Source organism: Acomys minous, assembly GCF_964271855.1.
Source record: "Acomys minous genome assembly, chromosome: 11".
In the NCBI taxonomy this organism is placed as follows: Eukaryota; Metazoa; Chordata; class Mammalia; order Rodentia; family Muridae; genus Acomys; species Acomys minous.
In genome coordinates, this window is record NC_140492.1 from 100,627,184 (window position 1) to 100,652,394 (window position 25,211).

At 45.2% G+C, this 25,211-nt stretch overlaps 1 protein-coding gene across 4 annotated transcripts in view; it reads left to right on the forward strand.

Moving 5' to 3' along the window:
* IQGAP2 (IQ motif containing GTPase activating protein 2) overlaps positions 1–25,211 on the forward strand; it is a 272,620-nt gene that overhangs the window by 165,220 nt on the left and 82,189 nt on the right. For 3 of the 4 annotated variants that reach the window (XM_084802701.1, XM_084802702.1, XM_084802703.1), the window contains 5 exons: positions 1,706–1,793; positions 5,996–6,159; positions 10,298–10,458; positions 15,503–15,627; positions 19,876–20,039. In XM_084802701.1, the coding sequence (XP_084658827.1) occupies positions 1,706–1,793; positions 5,996–6,159; positions 10,298–10,458; positions 15,503–15,627; positions 19,876–20,039 (702 nt within the window). Of the gene's footprint in view, positions 1–1,705; positions 1,794–2,447; positions 2,593–5,995; positions 6,160–10,297; positions 10,459–15,502; positions 15,628–19,875; positions 20,040–25,211 lie in introns of those variants that run through there. The other variant, XM_084802704.1, reaches the window with a different exon arrangement.

Below are 25,211 nucleotides of genomic sequence, written 5' to 3' on the forward strand. Positions count from 1 at the left end.
TCTTCCTGTGCCTCTCCGCATTTTCCCAACACTAAACCCATCTTATTTGAAAGTTGCCCCTTTCTCCTGACGAGAAAGCCTATTGCTGGTCCTAATTCTGAACCTTCCTACTTCTTGGATAGTCTTGGTGGACAACTTGGTCCACACTGAAACCTCTACTGAGTTATCAACTTTTCTCTCGTTGAGTTCTGAGCTCCACTACTTTACTTGATGACTTTTGCTTGCCTGCTAGCTTCCAGCATCTCAGTGACCCACCTACCCCAAGAGGCTCTGCTCCCCTGACCCGTGTTAAATCTTAGCTCCGCAGTTCTCAGCACCGAGCCCCTGGGGCCTCTTCCTTCTCCTTCCTCTGTTGGAATCCTTCCCAGTCTCACATTGATCTTTCTCTCTTCTTCCTCCATTGAGTCACCCGCTTGTAGAAGAAATCAGCTAAGAGCGCTAAGCGAGCCCGTCCCACGTGTCCTCTCCACGCCTGTAGAACTCTTGTCTAGAATTCTTCAGGTCCCCCCTTTCTTGCTCCTAGCTGCGTTCTGCTGCCTTTTCCTGCCAACTTGAATTCATTGTTTGCCTCCGAGGCTCGCACACTGGCCTCCAGGGTTTTCACAGGACTTTTATATAGCATCTTCCTCCTGGGTCTCCCCGCTTTCCCAGCATCCTCTAACCTAACCCCTCTCGGCATGTGAGGTGGCGGAATTCATGTTTAACCTCACCAAAAGCCTGTCCTGATTCCCTTTTTCCTACTTAAATTAAGTGCAGGGCCAGGTGTGATGGTGCACACCTTTACTTCAGAACCTAGAAGGCTGAATCAGGCTGCTGTCTATGAATTCAAAACCAATCTAGTCTAGAAATGGAATTTCAGGCCAGACAGGGCTATACAGAGGGAGGCCCAGTCTCAAAATGAAACCAAGTAGAAGGAAACAAAGTAACTAACTTCGTTTGGTACAGGGGTTCAGCTTGGTCTTTGAGATGCTCTACAATGCACAGAGCATCTTTTGTCTAATGAAAAACAAACATGCTAAGCTTTGCCACTCTGTTTATTACCAAGCCCTGCTACCTACAGCCCATGGCTTGTCCTGGACTTTACCCCTACTCTGTTCCTCCTCCAGGCTTATGCTCAGCTGTTACTGTGGATTAAACTTTTCTTTCCAAATGAGTTTGGCTGCTTTCCTTTAGTAGACCGTAATCTCTTCTAGGCATATTCATCCCTTTGTGGCTTTTAGTTTATTGGATGGACTCGAATGAAATTTCCAGCATCTTACTGTTTTGCCTCTCTAAACATGGCCATAACAAATAATCCCTTCTAGTATTTTCATATTAGAAACATTTAGCCTCGCTATGCTTGGTGGCACACCTGTAATCCCAGCACTCTGGGAGACAGAGGCAGGAGGATCTCTGTGAGTTCCAGGCCAGCTGGTCTACAAAGCAGGTCCAGGACAGCCAAGGCTATGCAGAGAAACTCTGTATCAAAAAATAAACAAAGAAGAAGAAAGAAAAGGGAACACTTTAGCCTTGTTCACAGAGCAGCAAGGCCTGCTGTTGGACTCCGTCCTTCTTCCTGGTTGTACCTCCCCATAGAGCCCTGCTCTGAGCAGGTATCCGTGTTCATAGCAAGTGAAAAGGAGCAAGCTCCCTTTATCATTTGAGTTTTATGCTTTGTAAAACATGGAACTGAAGCTCGGGGATCAGTGAAGATTTTGTTTTGCAGAACAGCTGTATTTCGGAGGAAGAGAGAGATGCCTATGAGGAGCTGCTGACACAGGCAGAAATCCAGAGCAACATCAATGCGGTCAATAGTAAGTGACGGAGCGGGTGTCGGAAATGGATGCTTCTGTAAGGCGTAGGCTTTCTTTGCCAGAATCTGCAAAACTCTCCACTCATAATTTGCAAAACTGCCTTACGCCGTGAGAAACCTGTCAACGCCGCTTGTCGTTGCGATACAACATCCGACAGTTTCCGGATGAGTCTTCTTCGCTGATACTGCTGCTGGTCTGCACACAACATATCCAAGTGTCTAGAAACTGGCTCTGTCCTGCTTCCCCGTATCCCCACTGCTGTGGTGTGCATCAGTTTGGATCTGTCCCGTGTAGGACCGATACTGTTATTTAGCAAAAGATTACAATTTAATGATGAAAATAGTGCTCTTGATTGTGATGGTGTCCCACTGAAAATTTCAAGATATGATATTACTGGCACTTATGCTTTTTATTCGTTCGCAGGCTGTAGTTTATAGTTTTGTCATCTGTCCCCTCCCCCTCACCTCTTGTGTGTGCGTTCTCTCTCCGGCTTATATAGTTTTACTGCACCTGGCAGGCAAAACGAAGTTACATGAATGCAAGTCTGGGTCTACGCTCCTGAGCCTATGTGGCGTTGCATAGTTAGTTCACTTCCTCGCCACACCCTATTCAGTTGTGTGACTGTGCTCTAATTTCCTTTCTGTTCTGTGATGAAAACAGTTTGACCTAATGCAACTTAGGGAAGGAAAGGATTCATTTGACCCTGATAGGCCACCGTCCATTGCCGAGGGGAGTCAAAACAGGAATCCAGCAGTGTGTCAGGGTTTCTATGGCTGCGACGGAACACCACGACCAAAAAGCAAGTTGGGGCGTCAAGGGTTTATTTAACTTATACTTCCATATTATAGTTCATCACTGAAGTAAGTCAGGACAGGAACTCAAGCAGGACAGGAACCTGAAGGCAGGAGGTGACGCAGAGGTCACGGAGGGGTGCTGCCTGCTGGCTTGTTCCCATGGTTTTCTCAGCCTGCTTTCTTATAGAACCCAGGACCACCAGCCTAGGGATAGGACCCCCCACAATGGGCTGGGCCCTCCCCCCCTAAATCACTAATTAAGAAAATACCTTACCAGCTGGATCTTATGGAGCCTTTTTCTCAGTCGAGGCTCCCTCTTTTCAGATAACTCTAGTTTGTGCGTCAAGATGGCGTAAGACCAGCCAGTACAAGCAAGAACTAGGAGGAGAGCCATGGAGATGTTCTGCTTGCCAGCTCAGTTGCAGGCTTGTCCTAGGAAAGCTTAGCTGGCTTTCTCATACGGGACCACCTGCCCAAGGAAGGGCGCCCCCTACAGTGTGGGCTGGGCCCTCCCATACCAAGAACAATCAAGACAGTCAGTCCCCTGTAGACATATTGACATGCTCACCGTCCAGTCGGATCTGGGCATCCCCTCAATTGACTGTCCCTTCTCAGGTTACTCCAGGCTGTTTCAAATTGACACTTAAAGTTATCTAGAACAGACTGTTAAAGAAAACAAAAACAAACAAATAAACATAAAACACAACAACAACAGAAAATGGAGGTAGTTAAAAATGAGCCATTGAGGGGAGGGGAATAAGGGGAAAATGGGAGGGAGGGAAGAATGGGAGGATACAAGGGATGGGATAACCATTGAGATGTAACAAGAATAAATTAATTTAAAAAAGGAAAAAAAATAAATAAATAGTGATGAATGAAAAAAAAAGACACAGAAAGTAGGACCTTTAAAAAAAAAATGAGCCATTGTGAATTTAGATCTATCAATCATTATTAGACTTTCCCTCCCTCTAGTAAAATTTATCTTTACTTCAACATCAGAAGAGGAAGTAAGGAATTCTATTTGATTTTAATTCTCCCTCGATTATATGCATAGCCCATATTTTCCCCCAAACACACCACACCTGCAGGCAGGCTGAACAGTCTGCCCCTAACTTGTTGGAGACACTAGTCCCATAGGGATCGTGGATGCCAATGCAGATTTTAATTCACGCCAGTGTCTGGCAGAACATCTGAGCTCGAGAATTTAGTTCACACATTGAAACATGAGAGAGCTCACTGCTGGTGTGTTCGTGTCGATACCTTACAGTTTGGAGGTGTATTTATGTTGATACCTTACAGTTTGAGGTGGGGTTCATGTTCATTTGCTACTGTGAAGCCTCAGACATGTGGGTGATGACTCATGAAGCCCAGTTTCAGGGTTTTCTTTCTGCTTTTTTTTTTTTTTTTTTTTGCGAAGGTTGAGATTTTCATTAACCCCGGGCAGAAATGAATTACAGAAAGAAATTAATATTGCCAGTGAGACATCTGAGCTCCATAAGCTTCCAGAGGAACTGGTCCTGTAGCCTTTGAAATGCTTTTTAACTAAGACAGCCTTCTTTTTGTGTGTGTTTAATAAGATTCCCTATAAGTAAATACTTGATACCAAATGACCTGATTTCCTGACCACAGACTTAACTAAACTGGCTATGTTTTCCTTTCTGTTTTAAAATATCAGGCAGGCAATGGGTGGTTTTGATGAAATGGGTGAGGATACTGTTGTGTTTAGTGGCTTAGTTCTTCGGAAATTTTCATCCCTTCTCCTGAAAAATGTGTATTTTTTTTGGCACAAGAATTGAGCCATCTCTCCAGCCCCAAGGGAAAATAGTTTGAAGAGTACTGTAAAGACATGACTTTTGGGAATATGTTTATAAAATTATTTACTATCCAGACATACAAACTTGCATATTAAAAGCTCTCAGAGGTAAAGAATAATCTGGCCAGTGTAACCTTGGGTAATCACAGATAGATGCAGCCTGGGGGCTTCAGAATGCTAACAAAACAGAACATATCACAATCGGCAGCCTTCCTTTTTTGAATTCTTTCCTTTGTCAAGTGAGCTCTAGGAATAAACAGAAATGTTTGGGCTCTGTGGATGCTTTATGCTAAGTGGACTTTTTTTGTGTGGGGGGCAGAGGGAAGGTGACCTAACGGGTTCCATTAGTCTCAATAGAAAGTAGCGGGGGAAGCCCCTTGGGAGATAAATTGTTGTCCTGTCTAAGGGGGTTAGAATAATTTCAGCCACAGTCAGGCCATGCCATTGGGCAGATAGACTAATGTATGTCCGTTATTCCTGGTACCCATTGCCTTCCTCAGAAGTCAAATCTTGCAGGCTCTCTCTGGTTTTCTCTTGCCTGGGGACAGCTCATCTTTCAGTCCCCTTTTTGGGTCAGCAATTGAGCTTCCATGTTCTGAAAACTCTACTGACTCCATTGTTCCAAGCACCCTTCCCTCGGCCACCCAAGCTCTGGTAACCTGAATGTTACAACTGATGGAAATATTAGGCACTTAAGGTTGTTTCAGATAGTGGAGCAGCAAGGTACCAAATTCTGCTGTGGGCTTACCATGTGCGGATCCACTGGAGGGGATACAGCGTCAGGGCAAGGCTTGTTCCTGGTCTCTGTGTACCTTCAAGATTTCCTTAGTGAGGCAGTGCTGAGCCACAGGGAATGACAATGTTCCAGCTTTACCTACAAAGGAGACCTACAAGATGGGGAGTCCTCAAGACATGGTGACTTGGGAAGAGAGCCATTCCTGAAAGAAAAGGGTTGTTGTTGTTTGTTGTTGTTGTTGTTGTTGTTGTTTTGCGGGGGAGGGGCAGGCAAAGAGATGGCCCAGTGGGTAAAGTACTTTCCATGCAAGTGTGAAATTGAAGACGTGAGTTCAAATCCTCAGAGCCCATGAGTGAAAGCCGGATGCGGTAGCACACATCTACAACCCCCACTGCTCCTGTGGTAAGAGGCAGAAAGACAGGCAAATCCCCAGAAGCCCCTGGGCCAGCTAGCTGGGAATAAGTGGCCCTGTCTCGTGTGCGGTGGGGAAGTGCAGACTGACATCTGAGGTTGTCGTCTGAGTTCCTCATTGTGCCCATACGCTGGCACACACACACACACACACACACACACACACACGCATGCATCATACACACACAAAAGAAAAGCTTTGATGGGGACGTCGCACTAGCAGGAAGGATCCCAAACCCAAGGTGCTGTGGTTCTCGTTGGAACTAGCCTCGGGCATTTGACTCAAGTCAGTGAACTGATTTCACAAAGCTCCGCCTGCAGCTTCTCAGACTCTGTGGAAAGTGACTGCTTCCACTGGGACCTTGGGAAGGAGAGCTGGCTGGCTGGGGCGGGTGGGCCAGCAGAGGGACAGATACATTCTCACTTAGTATGCACCCCCTACCCCCAGGGATGGCTGCCGTGGACCATATCAATGCTGTCCTCCGGGAAGGTGACCCTGAGAACACACTGCTTGCGCTGAAGAAACCAGAAGCCCAGCTGCCAGCCGTCTATCCCTTCGCCGCTGCCATGTACCAGAACGAACTCTGCAATCTCCAGAAACAGAACACCTCGGTGAGGCACAGCTGGGAGCACGTGTATACCGAGTCCCAGCTGTGGGGAGAAGGGGAAGTCAGGGGAAAGAGAATTGTAGCTTCCAGGAGACCCAATGCCTCTGGCCTCCAAGGGAAGGGCAGTTGTAGTCACATATGCACATACATAACCATACAAAGATACAACACGCACATATGTAATTAAGAATAAATAGGATGTTGGATAGTTTTAATATTGACATGTCCTTTAAATCAGCATTTCTAGAAATCTGCAACCAAGAACACTAGCGACGTAGCTTTGATTTTTTTTTTTGTAAATGTATGATCCTTAATATGCTAAAAGTATTAAACAATCATTTTCATATGTTATATAATAGTCTGTGAACAGCAGAGAAGAGCTAAGTGAAAAGCGAGCCCAAGAATTTCACATAGAGATTTGCAGATATGAGGGGTTATTTAATATGGAGTCCTTTGAAGTGTTTAGCGGATGATCAGGAAGTATTGATTCACAGCACATCTCTCTCAGAATAATTTCCCCTAGGTTAGATGTTTGCCTGGCTTGCACGAAGCCATGTTCAGTCCCCACCATCACTCCCTGAAAAATAAAAATAAATTAAAAGTTAAATATAAAGGCAAATTTTAAAACTCAAAGTTCTGGACTGGAGAGGTGGCTCAGCAGTTGAGAGCACAGGCTGCTCTTCCAGAGAACCTTGTTTAATTCCCAGCACCCGCATGGTGGTTCACAGCCATCTGTAACTCCAGCCTAGGGTATCCGACTCCCTCTTCCGGCCTCCTCTGGCACCAGGCATGCCTGTGGTGCACAAACATACATCCAAGCCGAACACCCAGATACATAAGATAAAGAAGTAAAATTTCAGCTGGGCAGTGGTGGCACATGCCTTTAATCCCAGCACTCAGGAGGCAGAGGCAGGCAGATGACTGTGAGTTCAAGGCCAGCTTGGTCTACAAAGCAAGTCCGGGACAGCCAAGGCTACACAGAGAAACCATGTCTCAAAAAAAACAAAAAGAAAAAAAGAAAAAAAAGAAGAAGAAGTAGTAGTAAAATTTCTAATTCTTTTGTGGTGATGGTAGTGGTGGTTTTGAGGCAGGGTGTCACCATGTCATCTTGACTGGCCCTGGAACTAACTAGTAGACTAAGTTGGCCTTGAACTTGCAAAAATCTTCCTGCCTCTGCTACCCAGGTACTGAGTAAAAGAGTGTCCCACTGGGCCCAGATTTAATAAACATTTTTTAATTAACATTTTAATGAACTATAGAAAAATATTGCATGGATCATAAATATCAGAACCAGAGCCAGGTGATGGCGGCACACACCTTTAATCCCAGTACTTAGGAGCAGAGGCTGGTGAATCTCTGTGAGTTTGAGGCCAGCCTGGTTTATAGAGTGAGTTACAAGACAGCCAGGGCTACAGAGAAACCCTGTCTTGAAGCTCTCTCTCTCTCTCTCTCTCTCTCTCTCTCTCTCTCTCTCTCTCTCTCTCTCTGTGTGTGTGTGTGTGTGTGTGTGTGTGTGTGTGTGTGTGTGTGTAAAATTAGATTGGCAGTTACTCAAAGACTTGCCTGGGGGTAGGTATAAATAGGGAGCAGCTGGCACTTGATTTGGGGGAAGCTGGTATTTGAAATTGTACAGGCTTCACGGAGACCAACGCGTCTCAAAAGCTCATGAGCCTGCCACTGCCATTATGGAGACTGAGCCTGATGAATGTGCATCAGGAAGCTTAGCCACAGGGGTGTTTCTAACTGCATGTTGATAGATATCAATAGAAGATTACTTCATTTGTGGCGTTTGTCCTGAGCTAGGAATACTGTACAACCAGCAAAAGGAGCAGCAGACAGAATAAGAAGGCCCTGTGAGATGCCGCGTGGGTACAAGGTAGTTGCCACTGAGCCGGAAGACCTAAGTTTCATCTCTGGGTCCCACACGGTGGAAGGGGAAAACTGACTCTCCCAAGTTGACATCTGCATACGTGCACTCACAGGCACACACACACACATATGAATAAATACATGGAGATAAGTTAACTTGATGAACAATGATCATAAGAAAAGATCCACGTTAATTGAAGCAAAGCAAACCCCAGAGGCTGAGATGTATTGGATTATGGTGTATAGCATGTAATTTTTTAAAAAAAATTAATAGCACCTCTGTAAATTGGTGTGGATTAAAAACAAACGAATATAGCCTAAAAAGTTTGGGTTGTAAGACCCCCCTCCCTTTTTTTTCCTGTTCCTTTTCTGTACATTAGTATTTTGCCCAGATTTCTGAGAGATTGCATCTACTAAAACCAGGGTTACAGATACTTATAAGGAGCCGTGTGGACGCTGGGAATCGAACTTGGGGTCTCTGGTTCTCTGCTAGAACAACCAGTGTTCATAACCGCTGAGCCATCTCCCCAGCCATGTGGGACCCTTTTTTAAAGGACCTAGTGTGTGCCTGCCCATGGAGGCCTAAGGGGTCAGGTAGCCTGGAGCTGGAGTCACAGTTAAGAGCTTCCAGGAAGTTCTGAGAACTGAACTCAGGCCCTCTGGAAGAGCTGCCGGAGTGCTTAGCTGCCGAGCCGCCTCTCCAGTCCCTGGGTTATAGGATTTGTTGATTTATTCTTACTTATCAAGACCTCCTTCTCATTCATACACGTTTTCTGCATAGAAGTAAGTATTCTGTTGTAAGAGAAAAACTTTTTTTTTTTTTACATTATACTTAGGACCTTTTTGTCCTCTCTCACTTCCCCTAGATTTGAAGCTCAGATACTCCAGGCACAGTCTAGCTCCGCTGTGGATCAGAGCCATCCACGTAGCAGCCGTGTCCTCTCTTGTCTTCCTTTTCCTTTCCCTTTTGTCACCCCCTATTTGATATTTGTGAGTAGGGCGTTGGAAGAGGAAATGCTTAAACAGCAGTCCCATTGGGCTGCTGTGATATTGTAGTCAGTCTTACACCTTCTTCGTGTGGTAAATTTATAGTTAATATGTGTCATTTAGATAAAATGCTCCCATTGGTCACCACAGTTCTCTGTTTGCTATAGAAAACAAAATGGCGCTATATCGTGCTGAAATCAGTTTATCGTAAAATTTTCTGTGGCAATCCAGAAAGCTATAATATGCATGTTAATATGAGCATATTTTGCATACATAATATTCTAAATGCAAGGATGTATATCCACTTTTTGTTTCATTTTGATTTGGTTTGGTTTTTTTGTTTTTGATTTTGGGTTTTGGTTTGGTTTGGTTTTTCAAGACAGGGTTTCTCTATGTAGCCTTGGCTGTCCTGGACTCCCTTTGTAGACCAGGCTAGCCTCGAACTCACAGAGATCCACCTGCCTCTACCTTCCGAGTGCTGGGATTAAAGGCGTGCGCCGCCACCACCCGGCATATGTCCACTTTTTAAAGTAACTCTTTTCCAGTCTCCTCCCTTCAATGTAATAAAAGAACTATCCTTTTTTTTCTATCCTTTTTTTAAAATTGATTAAAATAATATAAAATGGTCAAGTGGAAGAAAGTACTGAAAGGAAAAAGTGCTCTGAATGCTAGCACGTTTATAAGTAATCCAAATAGATTCATATGTATCTTCCTTGCTTTACAAAAAAAGAAAGAAACAAAGAAAAGAAAAAAAGCTTTACCTTAAATATGACATTAAATATCTAGACTTTATAGTACATCTCAAAGTTTCTACCCAACTTATAAAATCAAATTTAGCCTTTTGGGGTTAGAATAAACTTCCTTGGCTTAAAGATCATATTAGCTTTTCTAGGCTTATGACATTTAGATAAAACTCATCTTTCCTGGGCCCAGTTTCCAGTCATTAACTGTGCTGAGCTCCTACCTGGACCTCTCAGCCAGTTTTGTCTAACCTGTTGCTTAATTACCAGGTTAGATAGAGCCTGGTAGGCAGCCAGCTCCGTTGGGAATAGAGACCAGCCATGGGATATAGACATTTGTGACATTGTAACTGTAGGGTATACGTGACAACAGCCCCCAAAACAGTAATCTAAGGGAACCTAGGAGCCATTTACCTGGCTTTCCTGAAAGCCAGTGAAGAGCAGGTGAGCACGCTCACTGTCGTACACCTCCCGTGTCCAAAGCACATATGTACAGTGCAGAGTGTGATCCCGGGAGCTCACTCTGTCGTGTGTTTGCACCAACAGAGCTACTTGGCCCATGAGGAGCTCCTGATTGCTGTGGAGATGTTGTCCGCCGTTGCTTTGCTAAACCAGGCCTTGGACAGCAACGACCTCGTGTCTGTGCAGAACCAACTCAGGAGCCCCACCATAGGGTTCAACAATCTGGACGGAGCATGCGTGGACCGGTAAGGAGTGCTTTCCAGACCTTTCTTTGTGGTGGGCGCGTGGGGTTGGGGGCAGGTTATTTGGCAGATTCCCCAAGTTAGGGGCTCGCTTAGTGGAAAAGCCCACGTACTCTGCTTGCATTTTCTCAAGGGCTGTCTGCTCTACCGTAAGAGGCCTTCTTTATAGGCCTCCTTTGCTGGGGCCAAAATTATCATTTTGTATTAATGGCAGACTCTATCCTAAGCAAAGACTGCTTACTAGGAGCTGTTAAAATTAATACCTTCCTCCAGGCTTTTTAAAGGAGAGTTAGAAGTAGCTCTCCATCCACTGATATGGAAACTTCTGGCGTTACGAATCAGAAGTGGAGCCCAAACTCCCTCCTCTGATTGTTGAACCAAAAGAGCCCTGTGGACACGGTGGGTCAGTTGGAGATTTTTCGTTTCCACTGCCAAGTCATGCGTAGCACTGCAGTGGATCTAGAGCGAGAACTAAGTGCTGGAATTAAAAACCAAATCAGAGATTTTTTTTTCTTTTCTTTTTTGCTACTGGGTGCTGAACCCAGGCCTCACACATACAGAACACTCAACCCCCAAACTAGAAATCAGACAGGACAAAGACAAAGAAATGAGTGAATCCTGAACTGCCGTGACCACCAGGGGGCGATGTCTACCCAGACCTTGACAAAAGTTTAACGGATGATCCTAAGTTGGCTAATTCTGCACTGAGCACAGTTGCAAAGGAACAGAAAGAAAGAGGGTTCTTAGATTTGGGTAAATGGTGTTGGGTCACATGCCTGTGTACGGAATGACCAAAAAGAAGTGGAGGACGGGTAGAGTTGCCTTCGTAGTTTTCCTGAAGATACACACCTTCCTCTTCTATTTGAATTAAATACTCCCCAGAGCTTATTTCCCGGGAAATTTACTCCTCCCTGTGCTGACCCTGTTAATGGCATCATATTCTGCTTCAAGCTTAGAAATGGCACGTCTGATCTCAAGTTTTCTTCTGCCCTTGGCCAGATCCCTCATGCTGTCAAGTACACACTCATATCCCCGTCCACTGAGCAGCCCAGCCGATCTCTGCACATAGCTCTCGACAAAGCGCTTCCTCTCCAGGGCCACCTTCACCTAGCCGGTGTCTGTCTGTCTGTCTGTCTGTCTGTCTGTCTGTCTCTCTCTCTCTCTCTCTGCAATAAGATCCACAGTGAAGTTCCCAAGTCTTTCCTCTCCTCGTCCAGTCAGCAGTAAATTCTGCTCTAACCAAACTCTGAGCCCTGTTGATGGTGAAGATTAAAGTCTAACGGTGACTCTTGGCAAGGTCACTGCCAAACACACCAGGCCGCTGCCCTCTAACTGATATTACCTCTCCTTCCACTCCAGTTATCCATTCAGTTGATCCAACTTGCCCCCCTCCCCCAACACACACAAATACCACTTAAGGAAACGGGCTCGCTCCGTTGTAGAGCCACGTGGCCTGCACGAGCCAAGTCCATGCTGTAATAATAACTTAAAAAGAGGTTAGCCTGGCGTAGAGCCACATGCCTGTGATTCCAACATTAGGACACAATATATATATATATATAAAGTCTGAGGCCAGCCTGGGGTTACATGAGGTTCTGTTTCAACATGAAAACAGAATAACAAAGAACAGACTTATTTTGGTACGTAGAGTTGAGTGGCAGCATGGTTTTGCACTTCCGTGGGCACTGGATACTTCAGCCAGGCTGGCTCCAGCCACACTGGACCTGCAGGCCCCTCTGTCTCTGGACATGCTCTCCCCATCCAGAAGTTGGTACCTTCACGGAGCGCAGTGTAAGCACACTGTCTACTGGAGAGGATGCTCTTGTTATTTAGTGTGAGCTTCTCACCTCAGCCCGGTTGCCTCTTCTGGGAGCTAGAGAAGCCAAAATGATCTGCTTGGCCTCTAACCGCATCTTTTCTTCTCCACCTGGAAAAGCAAAAATAAACATAAAGCAACAAAGCATCCCCCCTCGCCCCCCCCCGCCCCCGCCCACACACACACACACACACACACACATCCACAGAACTATTCCGAGGACTCTGCTTAGGTCAGTACTTGTCCAGGGAAGGCACACCACCTATTAGTCCCCTCCACTGTTCCTTTGGCCCCTGCTGATCTCTACTTTCTGGCCTTTTGAAATGCTCTCCGTTGAGACCTCTTTGAATCTCTGTCTTTTTCCCGGGCTGAATGCTTGTGGAGGCAGAGGCTACCGCTCGCCGTTCCTAATTCCACTGTAGCAGCTGGCGCCTTCATCCTAAAGATTGGTTCTCGTTGGAGGGACCCGTGGCGTTCCATTGACTTCTTCCTAAACTCCTCCCTTTGGTTCACTGGACTGGTGTGCGTTCCTCAGGAGATCATGGGTGTTGTCTGTGCCCACCCTTGAAGACTACTACAGAGCCCAGAAAGACCCTGTGCTTTCTTAAACAGTGGGCTCCATCTGTGAGGAAAGCTCACCAGCACAAATCACCATCTCTCCCCGCTGTTGGTGTCTCTGCGCTACTTAAGCTCTATTATTAGTAAAGTGATTTCTTTATGACTCTTGGTAAAGCAAAAATCTCAAGTATAATCTTGAAGCAGCTCCAGGCCTACGTTTGGTCGGCCTCGGTTGGAGGCCATCATTTGTCATCGCCTTTTCCTTTTCTGGAGAATTTTTTTTTTCCCCTTCAGCTACATTCCATAGAAAACCCCTCCGTGTGTTCTTCAAGCATGAAGAACTTTGAGGAAATTTGTCACTCCCAGGGAGACGGGTTTAGGCTCATTGCAGTACTCTTTTTAGCATCCTCTGCTAGCATGTGTCAAGGGCTACAGCCAAAAGCTTCAAGTGAAACAGGAACCTAAAGGATTATTTTTTTATTTTCCCTGGCTTAAAAAAAAATAGAAAATAAAAAAGATAAAACACCACAAACTTCTTAGGTTTCTTTACTTTTGGCCATCTAGTTTACATTGGCTGTCTATTTTTCAATGATAAACTTGACTCTTAAGAAAAAATATAATTTTCATGGGACTATATCAAGGTGGGTAAAATTTCCCTCAGTTTAAAAAAAAAATAAGACTAATTGGCCAGAATCAACAGGAAGTTGCACCCAGAGAGCTGAGTCAGAGGTCAGAAATGAGGTCTCAGTGCCTGGCAGGCAGAGGACACAGAAGAAAAAGATTTTGAGCAAAAGATTTCCAAGGACCAAGGGGTCCTTGGAGAAATGGATAGCCGACAGGTGAACCTAGACTGTTCTAGTTCAATCCCTGCGCTGTGTTGGCAAGAAAGCACACCATGAAGATCTAAGTTGCCTGGCAAAGCTTTGGAAGTGTGTTTTCATGGAACTTGAGCTTGTGGTGAGCACATGAGATGTGGTGGCAATGCTGCTAATCTCAGCTACACAGAAGCTTCTGGAAAGAATGCTAAAAGTCCCAGGCCTACCTAGGCTTACAGACCACATTTGAAGCCAGACAAGGCAACCCTGTCTCAACATAAAGACGAAAGAGGTCTCGGGTTGTAACTCAGGGGTTGGATTACCCAGTATACTGAAGGATTCACATTCAATTCAAGCATTTTGGAAGGGAGAGAAAAGGAAAGCCACTCCATATAGTTAAAGACTTCATTCTGCTTGGATTGGGTATGAGACTGGGTTGTGAGGAACTTCAGTTAAATTGAACATTTCATAAGCGTTAAAAAAAAAGATACTTTTAAGGGAAAAAAAAAAAAAAACACCAGAAATGTGGTGTTCGTCACTCTATAGGTAATGGAACCTGGGAGAATGGAGCCTAAACATGAGGCAGACTGAAGTCTCATGCAACAGCCAACTTTATTCAGAGCATCAGACAGTTTATACTCTGAGGGTTACGAGAGGTCACCTGAGTAAAGTTGTCATGAGTTCAAGCATATACAATCACAAGGACAGGCTGCATGTGGCAAAGCCATGCTTTGCCATGGAGGCCCATAAACAAATAAGAATAGCCAGCCTAATGAAGAATCTAAAGCAAGCTCACTCCTGTCTGCTACACCTGGAAGGAGCACATTCCAAGAACAAATCTGGCCTTTTGAAGAAACCTAGGTCGTAAGACCTCGGTGTTGGTTTCTTAAGAGTTTTTTCACAATGCACTCGGAAGTCTCCTCACACAACTCCATTCTTGGAGCTGGGGACAGTGGAGCTGGGGACAGTGGGAGCTGGGGACAGTGGAGCTGGGGACAGTGGAGCTGGGGACAGTGGGAGCTGGGGACAGTGGAGCTGGGGACAGTGGGAGCTGGGGAGATGGCTTAGCATTAGGACCCAAGTTCAGTTCTCAGCACCCACGTTAGGCAGCTCACAACTACCTGCTGTGCCAGTTCCAGGGGAATCCAATGCCTGTGGCCTCCATGGGCATGGGCACGTATCCACACATGCATAATTTTAAAACAAAATAAAATTTAAAGAAGAAAAGTATCAACACTATAAAAGCTTAGTATGTGCTTGAAAAGCTGAACAGGACAATTTTACTTGCCTGCCTACTCTTTGAGTAACCTTAGGACATTGTTACTGAACTGTGAGGGACACAGCCTGTTCCCCGAGTCACCTGACCACCTGCCCTCAATAAGCCTATTAAAAGATCCAAATAAAAAGTGGAGAGCAGAAAGGAAGGCTTATTTTAATGTGGCCATGAGGTGATCCAGAAATGCCCCACATCCATCTCAGGGGTCTTGAAGTGAGATCCAAGTTTAAATAGGGGGCCAGGTATATGCACGTTGTCTAATCAGTCCCAGGCAAGGTGTGGTCCCGCCCACCACTGCCCCGTCCCTGTCTGGCTTGAGTCTTATCCTGTAACGTGGTCTGCCAAGTTGGTAGAACTGTGTGAAATCTCTTCCCAGGAGACAAGCTCCCCTTCTGGCAGGTAGCTTTTCCTTTTCTTGGAAGCCAATTGTTTGAACAGTCTTGACAGCCAGACTGAGAGACACAAAGTGTCTCTTCAGAAGAATCTCCACTTCTGCCAGGCTGCTCACAGCATCTCTCTTTGGCCTCTGGGTAAAACTTCAGATGCTGAACATGACTGTGGCATTGCTGTTTTGTCTTCCAGTTATGCAGATGCGTTACTCTCCCTAAAACAAGAAGCCTTATCCCAGGGGCAGGACACCTTAAGCTGGAACGAAATTCAGAATTGTATTGATATGATTAATATCCAGGTTCAAGAAGAAAATGACCGTGAGTATGGAGCATTTTCCTTCTTTGACAAAGTGGAAAAGCAATGTGTGCTGGCTTCATATTTTCTAGATGAGATTTGTAAGAGTTTGCTCATGGCTCATGGGCATATACGGTTGGTTCGTTGGTTGGTTGGTTGGTTGGTTGGGTTTTTTTGTTGTTGTTGCTGTTGTTTTGTTTTGTTTTGTTTTTCAAGACAGGGTTTCTCTGTGTAGTCTTGGCTGTCCTGGACTCACTTTGTAGACCAGACTGGCCTCGAACTAAAAGCAATCCACCTGTCTCTGCCTCTGGAGTGCTGAGATTAAAGGCATGCGCCACCAGTGCCTGGCGGGAGCATCCAGTTGTAATAGTTTTGTGCAAAGCATAAAACAGAATACACGAAAAGGTAGAAAAATCAGTTAATGGAAGTCCTAATTTTTTTACCTAAAAAGTGCTTCCATAGTTACGTTTGAAAGAAGATTTCATCTTTATTTTGGCCTTTCATTTACACATTTTTCCTGAACTTGACATACTTTTTGTAAGATAGTTTAAGGAATGAAAAAAAAATGGAATATAACCTGGCCACGTGGTCAAACATCATGATAATCCGTTCTATTTCTAAAATGATGAGCTGGCATGGGATGGAAAGGTTTCAAGTGCACAAAGCTTCTTTCTTCCCTACCTTTTTGCTCACACAAACAGTACGGAAAATGGAAGCTGGTGACTCCTGTAGTCGCCACACTCAGACCTCAAGTTGTCATATAAAAGCAACCCATTGAGTTGTTAGCATTAAGTTGTTAGCATTGAGTTGTTAGCAGTAATGAATGCGAACCAATCAAATCACTGGGTTCCCTTCTAGCACAGGCTTTCTTTCTGTTCCCTCCTTCCCTCTTCCCTGTTCCCACCTCCACCCTCTTCCTTCCTTCCTTCCTTTTTTCTTTTTATTTTTTTAATAACCAAAGTCTCACTATATAGTCCAAATTGGCTTCAAATTCAAGATCTTCCTGCCTCTGCTCCCCAGTGCCCCTCTGTATTTCCTGTCCGTGAGGCACATAGAGTCTCTGCGATCAGACACCTTGAATAGCTCTTCTAATGTGTTGGCTTAGGGGCTTGGAGCTCTTGCCAGATGTTACTCCAGAGGGAAGCAGTGATTTGCACAGATATTTAGCATCCTGGGGGTGCAGGCGCTGGAAATCACTGCTGCGTGTGCGTATGCACATCCACGAGTGTGTGTTTCACTACAGAGAGTGGTCCCTGGCCCTCTGTCCCACTGTCTTCTTTTTGGACTCCCACATTTACAGTCTGAGCTTCCTGCTTCTCTGGGGTGGAGTTATGCCACCCACTAGCAGGATTTCTTTCAGTAGGCAAAACAAATCATCCCATGCCATCTTTGTTTTCAGACTCCTCTAGGTCTGTTTTGTCTGTGTACGGTGCCTACCCAATGCCCACAGCTGCACTGTTTACCTTATCCTAACACGGACTGAAGGAGAGACATGCCATTCTCAGCCTCCGCTTTGCTGAAAAAAAAAATCAAGTGCTTGTATAACTGAAAGAGACAGTGGCCTTTTGTGAGCAGAAACCGTAACTAAAGTCTCTTGAGTGTTACGGCCATTCCCACAATCCATCAGCATCTTGTCATGGAGGGTGTGTGCTTATCACCAGGGAGGTCATTTCAAACACCACCCCCTTTTCTAGCAATTGGGAGTTTTAATACTCAGTATTTAATGTACCTGAACTTTTGCTTCTGTCAAAATGAGTTATTTAAAAATATTTTAAGAGAGTCAGCATGTAAAGTGTTAGGTTTCCCGACGACATTATTCTTTTTTGTTTTTTGTTTTTTGTTTTTTGTTGGTTTTTCGAGACAGGATTTCTCTGTGTAGCTTTGGCTGTCCTGGACTTGCTTTGTAGACCAGGCTGGCCTCGAACTCACAGCGATCCGCCTGCCTCTGCTTCCCAAGTGCTGGGATTAAAGGCGTGTGCCACCATGCCCGACTTCTGACAACATTATTCAAACATAATGGTTTTGTTGTTGCTCCTCCTCTCCGCTCCTCCATGCCCCGCCCTGTTGCTCCTCCTCTCCGCTCCTCCATGCCCCGCCCTGTTGCTCCTCCTCTCCGCTCCTCCATGCCCCGCCCTGTTGCTCTTCCTCTCCGCTCCTCCATGCCCCGCCCTGTTGCTCTTCCTCTCCGCTCCTCCGTGCCCCGCCCTGTTGCTCCTTCTCTCTCTTTCCTCCATGCCCCGCCCTGTTGCTCTTCCTCTCCGCTCCTCCATGCCCCGCCCTGTTGCTCCTCCTCTCTGCTCCTCCATGCCCCGCCCTGTTGCTTCTCCTCTCTGCTCCTCCATGCCCCGCCCTGTTGCTCCTCCTCTCCGCTCCTCCATGCCCCGCCCTGTTGCTTCTCCTCTCTGCTCCTCCATGCCCCGCCCTGTTTCATCCTTCTAGCCCCAGCCTCCTTCCACTTCATGCTTTATTACCTCCCTCATCTTCGACACCTATTTCTAGAATTCCTGAAGTATTGTGTTTAATATCATATGTTAAAGGAGTAGCTTAAAAAGCTGAATTTTAATTAGGTGTTGGTTTATGAACTAAGAAATGGGTTGCATTATGACATTTTTATTATTGTGCTTGGCTCTTTTTGATCCCTTTACACCATCCCGCCCTCCTGTCCTCCCCCCCCCCCCCCGCCACACACACACACACACACACACACACACACACACACACTGCTCCTCCCTCTCTCTTGCTAGTCGCTCTCCTGCTCTGCTTTCATCACATGGGTATTCTATTGACCTTTAGACCTATGCTTCCTTCTCATAGCTCCTGTCTTGTTCTGTATATGATTATAAAACAACAAACCTTTTTATATGTCTTATTATGACTAAATGAGAATTATACAATATGGTAATCGTCTGAAAGAGTTGAGCATTTTCATGGGAGTTATGAAAGAGCAATGTCCCGGCCTTGCCCGCTACACTCCCTGCATGCGTCAAAGGTCCACGTCTGTGTCTAACTTGTGGCCTTGTCACTGTTGGCCTGCAGCTAACAGAAGTGCTAAGTGGAAGGTGGACCTAATAACAGGCTGCTAAATGGTTTTCTGGACGCTCATGTTCTGTTGATCTCTTCCTGGGAAAGCCACATTTCTCAACAAAATAGTTTGCCCGTTCTTTAAATTACCCTTTCATTTTCTTTGAGAACTTTCAAGCACAGAAGGTCTGATTTTTGGCAAAAATCCCATGTACTTACCGTTTTTTCTTTTTCTTTGTGCTTTTGAAGTCACTAAGATACATCCCTCTGCTTTCTTCTGGGCGTTTTATAACTTGTAGTTTTGGCCTTTACATTTAGGTCTAGATTCTATTTTAAGTTCATGTATGTACAGGATTTGATGTATGCGTCCAACTTTGTTCATACACATGTGGTCATCTGGTTGACCCCAACCATTTGCCATATAGCAGCAGTCTTTATAGACAATTTTGCCCATTGAATTGCTTTGGCACCTTTGTCAAAAAAAAAAAAAAGCAATTGACCATAAGTGGAAGCATCTACTTCTAGACCTCCATTCTGTTCTGCTTTCCTTACGCCCTGTTGCTCCTCCTCTTTCCTTACGCCAGGACTCTGCAGAACTAGGCACTGTAGCTTTGTAATGAGTTCTGAGATGGGGGAAATCCTCCAGCATTTTCCTCATTGGGGATTGCACTGGGGGTTTTTGCTCCTTGTGTTTTATGTTTTATGTACATTCGGGGGTCGGTTTAATCACATTCTGTTTGTTAAAGGGCCCTAGGATTTTTTTTATAGAGTTACCCTGGATCTCTCTCTCTCTCTCTCTCTCTCTCTCTCTCTCTCTCTCTCTCTCTCTCTCTCTCTCATTCATTCTTCTCTCATACGATACATCCCAACCACAGCCTTCCCTCCCTCCACTCCTCCCAGTTTCCCCAGCCTCTTTGAGAAATATTTCTGTGTCCCAGCATCGTCTTCCATCTACAGCCGTGAGATGCCTTGCTCTGTGTTTCGGTTGCAACTGAGTTGTTTCTGGGGTGTTTCCTAGCTCTTGGTACACAGGTGGTGTGTTTCTTAAATCATCCCTAAATACGCATTACTGAAATGGAATAGTGGTTGGGATCCATTGCACATTATGCACATGGAGAAATGCAATCAATTCTGTGCATGACCTCATATCAGGCCTCCAGGCTCACCATGACTATTTTTAGCTCTTTGTAGCATGCAGCATGAGAGTGTGTCGTGTGCTGTGATTAGAAAACTTGCTCTTCTCCCCACAGGCATGGTAGCTCTCAGGTACATCAATGAAGCCATCGACGAAGGGAACCCTCTGAAGACTTTAGACACCTTGCTGCTGCCCGCTGCTAATATCAGAGATGTGGACCCAGAGTGCGCCCAGCACTACCAGGATGTTTTGTTCCATACGAAATCCCAGAAGCTCAGGGTAGGTTTCAGTATGCTTACATTCGTGAGCGGGAAGACTTTCTAATCCGTTTCTCATAGATTTCATGAGCCTTCTTTTGAATCAGTGAACAAGAATGAAAATAAGGCTGTTTTCCTAGTGTCAAACATTAGAGAAAGATCCAGATCCATAGCGGATCTGCTGCTTCTCCTCCTCCACTCAAAACTCAGTTGGAGGTGAGTTCTTATCCAGACTGCAGTCCCTTAGCCGTTCCCTGTGTATACCTCATGTACCCGGGCAGTGTACAGCATCTGGCGGGGGTGGGGAGAGTGAGCTGTAGAGGGCACATGGTGTTGCTATTTGCAAGTTCTCTGTCCTTATGGTCAAATGGTCAGGAACTTACTGATGCAGCCACCGTTTGTTAGGGAAGGGCAAGAGAGCAGGAGAGACTGAGGGTTGAGAGACTGTGCTCAAGAACCTTAAGAGAAGTTGCCATGGAGATAGAGCAGGAACTGTGCCTGGGCAGGTGGGTGAGGGGTGAGCATTGTATGGGTCAGTGCTCCACAGATACCCTCGTGCTCTTCTCTAACCCATGGGAGGGGACGCACCTGGAGTCCTCCTGAAGAGCAGTGGTGTTATTTACATCTGGACTTCCACTGAGGGGGTCTCGGGAAGAGTCAGTGCTCTTAGATACTGGGCTGCGTGTTTGAAGCTTGCGGGACCTTTCAGGAGTGGGAGTGATGGCGCCTGGTCCGATGGCCATTGTCGTCAGCCATCCATATTCTCAGGTACAAACCTGAATACACCTTCAGAGCTCAGGATCTGCCTCTCCCCTGAAGCAGGAAAAGCACTGTGGGTAGGGCACATGTGTGCTGAGCATCTCTTGTTTGCAGGCATGACAGTGGTAGTTAAGCATCTCTCATTTAATTCTCATAATAGCCCTTGAGTCATTTCACCATCATCACGAGGGTTGAGATAATGAACTAGGAGTTAAGTAACTGTGTCCATGGCAGACGGCAAAATAACAGCATTGGGAGGCAAAGTTGCTTGCTTTGGAGACAGGCAGGCACCATTCACATTCTGGCTATGCGGCCTCAGTCAAACTGCCACATCCACATACGCTCATTTTCACATGCATTAAAAACCAGAATAATACCTGTCCTGCAGTATTACAATGAGAGTTAACAAGAATATCATATATATAAATGCGTTCTTATATCTCAATGCATTAATGACATTATAAAATATATGCGTATGTAGTTTTTATAAAGACTTATTTTTAATTATGTGACTATGCGTGTTTACATGAGTAGAGAGGTACTTGGATAATATCAAAGGTGTTGGCTCCTCCTGCACCAGGAGTTGCTAGCAGCTGGGAGCTGCCTGGTGTGGGTGCTGGGCACCTGACTCCAGTCCTCTGGAAGAGCCGCCAGGACTTTTAACTGCTGGGCAGTGTGTGATTCTTGTGTGTATGTGTGTAGCTATAGCATACATCATGGACCCTAACGCCGAAACAAACATCAACACTATGGTATGACTGAAGCTCCCTGGGGCTGCTTCCCAGCCCTCTTCTGAAAGGTGATGAGTTCTGGGACCATCACTGTCCAGCTGGCTGGGGAAACATATGTGATGGTATATTAAGACAGGTGGTAGAAAACTCCCTAATGCGGCAAATGACATACTTCAAATAACATACTTTAATACACATAAAATGGGATACACATCCTTGGGAGGATGAGCCATGCACTTAAATGTGCATGAAATATTTCTAGAGAAGACACCTTCCAAAAAGTGGGCTTCAAGGCTGGGGTGCATGGGAGATGCTTGTGAGCCTCTTTTCCCACTGATTCTAAAGAATGCATGCAGTGTTCCCATTGGTAAATGCAAAACTCTGTTTGTTTCACACTAATCAATGGCCTCCTTGAAAGTCCAGGGATCTGTGACCCAAGGCAGGGCATTCTGTCAGCACTGGTTTGCATTTCTGCTGTGCTTTCCCAGGGGCCGCTCTTTACAAAAACCTTGCTCAGCTAAGCTTTAGCAATTGGTGGGTGCTGCCTCATCTAAAAGGATGAGGTTGGGGCTCAGGCTAATACAGCCAGTAAGTGGGAAGGTAAAGACTCAAGTCTTACTGTTCTAGTACTGTGACAAAACACCATGACCAAGGCAGCTCACAGTTCCAGCAGTTGAGTCCATGACCGTCATGGTGGGGTGCATGGCAGCAGGCAGGCAGGCAGGCAGGCAGGCATGGTGCTGAAGCAGTAGCTGAGAGCTCACAGTGGGTCCACAAGTTGCTCGCTTTTGCTATAGATAGGCACCATTCAGATCCTGGCTAGGTGACCTTAGTGAAGCCACCACATGTGTATACATTTATTTTCACATGTGAAAAGTAAAAAAAAAAAAAAATTAAAAATTAAAAAAAGGATACCTATTGTAGCCGGGAAGTGGCAGATGGATCTCTGTGAGTTCAAAGCCAGTCTGGTTTATGTAGTAAGTTCCAGGATAGTCAGAGCTACATAATAAAACCCTATCTCAAAAAAATAAATAAACAAATAAATAAAAATTAAAACAAAAAAGAATACCTATTGTATAGAGTTGCAATAAAAGTTAAATAAGAATATGTAATATAAATTGTGTTTTATAATGTTTTATATATTAATGGTATTATGAATACATGTGTGTGGCTGAGTGTGTGCGTGTGTGTGTGTGTGTGTGTGTGTGTGTGTGTGTGTGTGTGTGTGTGACTATAGCATGAAACCTAGCAGCAAAACAAACAAAAATCCTGCTTATCTGGACTTATTGAAGCCACTCATGTTTGCCTTGCACATCAAGGGTGGTAATGCCTGTGTCAGGAGATCGTTCTGAGGCACAGGGTGTCCTCTGCCCACACATCTGGATTCCTCTCTTTGAGGGGAGCCAGCTGCACAAAGCCAAAGCTTTGCCCGGCAGGTGCTGTGGGATAACAGGCTACTATCAGGCTCTAGATCTAGGCCCAACCCACAGGACCCTTCTGAGAATAAGACGGTTTCTCCTGAGCGGCCACATCTTGGTAGCAGCATGTTGGGCAGGCGGCCTGCGTACATAAGTAGCCCCATTGTTGGTGTGTTAGAGCACTGAACGCGGAAAGGAGGGCTCAGACTACTTCATCCTGTGCCCCAGGGACAAGAGTTGCCTTGACCGTTGCTAACATATTCACAACACTGCAAGTTGCAGGAGTGTGCCACAGTGGCTAAACCGGTGTTCTTAAGCAGTTTGGTTTCAAGGTTTGTTCTTTGTTTATTGAAGAGCTATGGACCAAACTTAGGACTTCAACACCTACTAGGCACATGCCCTTCCACTAAGCTCTATCTCCAGCCACAATCCATTTGGGGTTTTTGTTGTTGTTGTTGTTGTTATTTTCTCAGACTAATCTTTTTCTCTGAAAACAGAAATCTGACTCTGTTTCTTCAGCTGAGTCTTTATGTATTTCTTTCTTTTCTTTTCTTTTCTTTTTAATTTCTGCTAGGTTCCTAGAAAATCCCTGTGTGCATACTTGGTGGCGTTTCGAGGTATCACCTTCCCACAGTCTAGCCTTGGGAAGCAATAGTAATAAAAGCACATTACTGGCATTTACAGAATCAAGCAAAGGGCATAGTGAGCGGCAGGATTGTGGAACGGATGCTAAGCCCACCAGAGAGTGAGAACAGACGAGGAGCTAGTGAGCGTTCTGGGTACTCTGTAAGCTGGCCGAGTCTCCTAATCACAAGACCGAGTAATGAACATGGCAGCATATTTCCTACATCTACCCACTGGAGAAAGTGAATCAAGAACAGTTTAAAAATCCAAGGCTCTATTTGACGTGTGAATTATACCCCATTAAGGTTTGGGTTTGTTCTTGGATGGTTACAAAAATAATTAAATGTGCCCCCTTTTTTTTTTCCCCCTGTTTGTTTTTGCTTTGTTTCTTGGTTGGTTGGTTTGGATTTGTTTGTTTTCATGTGTTTTTGAGACAGAGTCTCACTATATAGCACCGGCTGTCCTGAAACTGTTGTATAGACCAGGCTGGCCTCCAACTCACAGAGATCCACCTACCTCTGCTTCCCAAGCCCTGAGATTAAAGGCAAGTGTTACTGGATTTATTTGTGCTTTTAACTAGTATATGTTGCTGTATTTCTGCCAGGGCAAACTGCTACAGTTAATGACTTAGCTTTCAAAATGAGTTCTTTTTACTGAAATGTTTAGAGCCTTAAGACTTGCTTTAGAGCCGGACATGGTGGCACACACCTGTAATCCCAGCACTCAGGAGGCAGAGACAGATGGATCTCTGTGGGTTTGAGGCCAGGCTAGTCTACAGAGTGAGTACAAGATAGCCAAGGCTACACAAAGAAACCTTGTCTCAGAGGGGGAAAAAAAACTTGCTTTAGATTTATTTTAATGCTCATCTTAAGGTTTATTTGATGTTTGTTTATTTTGTTAGTGTGTGAGTGGCAGGCTTCATGTAGAAGTCAGGGGACAACCTTGCAGGTGTCATTTCTCTTTTCCACAGTGTACGTTGGGAAGATCACTCAGGTTGTCACGTCTGGTAGCAAGTGTTACCCACTCAGCTATCTTGTCAACCCCAACTTTTACTTTTTATGTAACCTTGTAAAGTCTTTTTTTTTAAAGATTTATTATTTATTATGTATCCACACTCTTGCCTGCATGTACACCTGCAGGCCAGCAGAAGGCATCCGATCCCATTACAGATGGTTGTGAGCCACCATGTGGGTGCTGGGAATTGAACTCAGGACTTCTGGAAGAGCAGTCAGTGCTCTGAACCTCTGAGCCATCTCTCCAGCCCCAGGTCTTTTTAGTTATTGCTTTTGAACAAATATCTATTGTTGGCTGAGCGTATCCTCTCTGAGACCCTCTCCCATTGCTTCTCTTGATCTTCCCCTTCCCTTTGTCCTCCTTAGTCTGCTTCTGTCATCTTCTATATTCACATATACATGATTTTGTTTCTTTGTTTAAAATCTAGACACCACAAAGAGGGAAAAAAAAACCACAGTATTTTTTTTTTTTGAGATGACCTAATTTGCTTGACATGATGATCTCCAGATGTGGAGATCATTTTCCTGCAGATGCATGACCTCCTCCTCTAAGGCTGAAAAGCCTTGCTAGAAAGGAAAGTTTCCTGGAGACCGCGGCTCATCCACTTCTCCGTTGTTGGGCTCCCGCCAGATTCTTTATTTAGCCAGT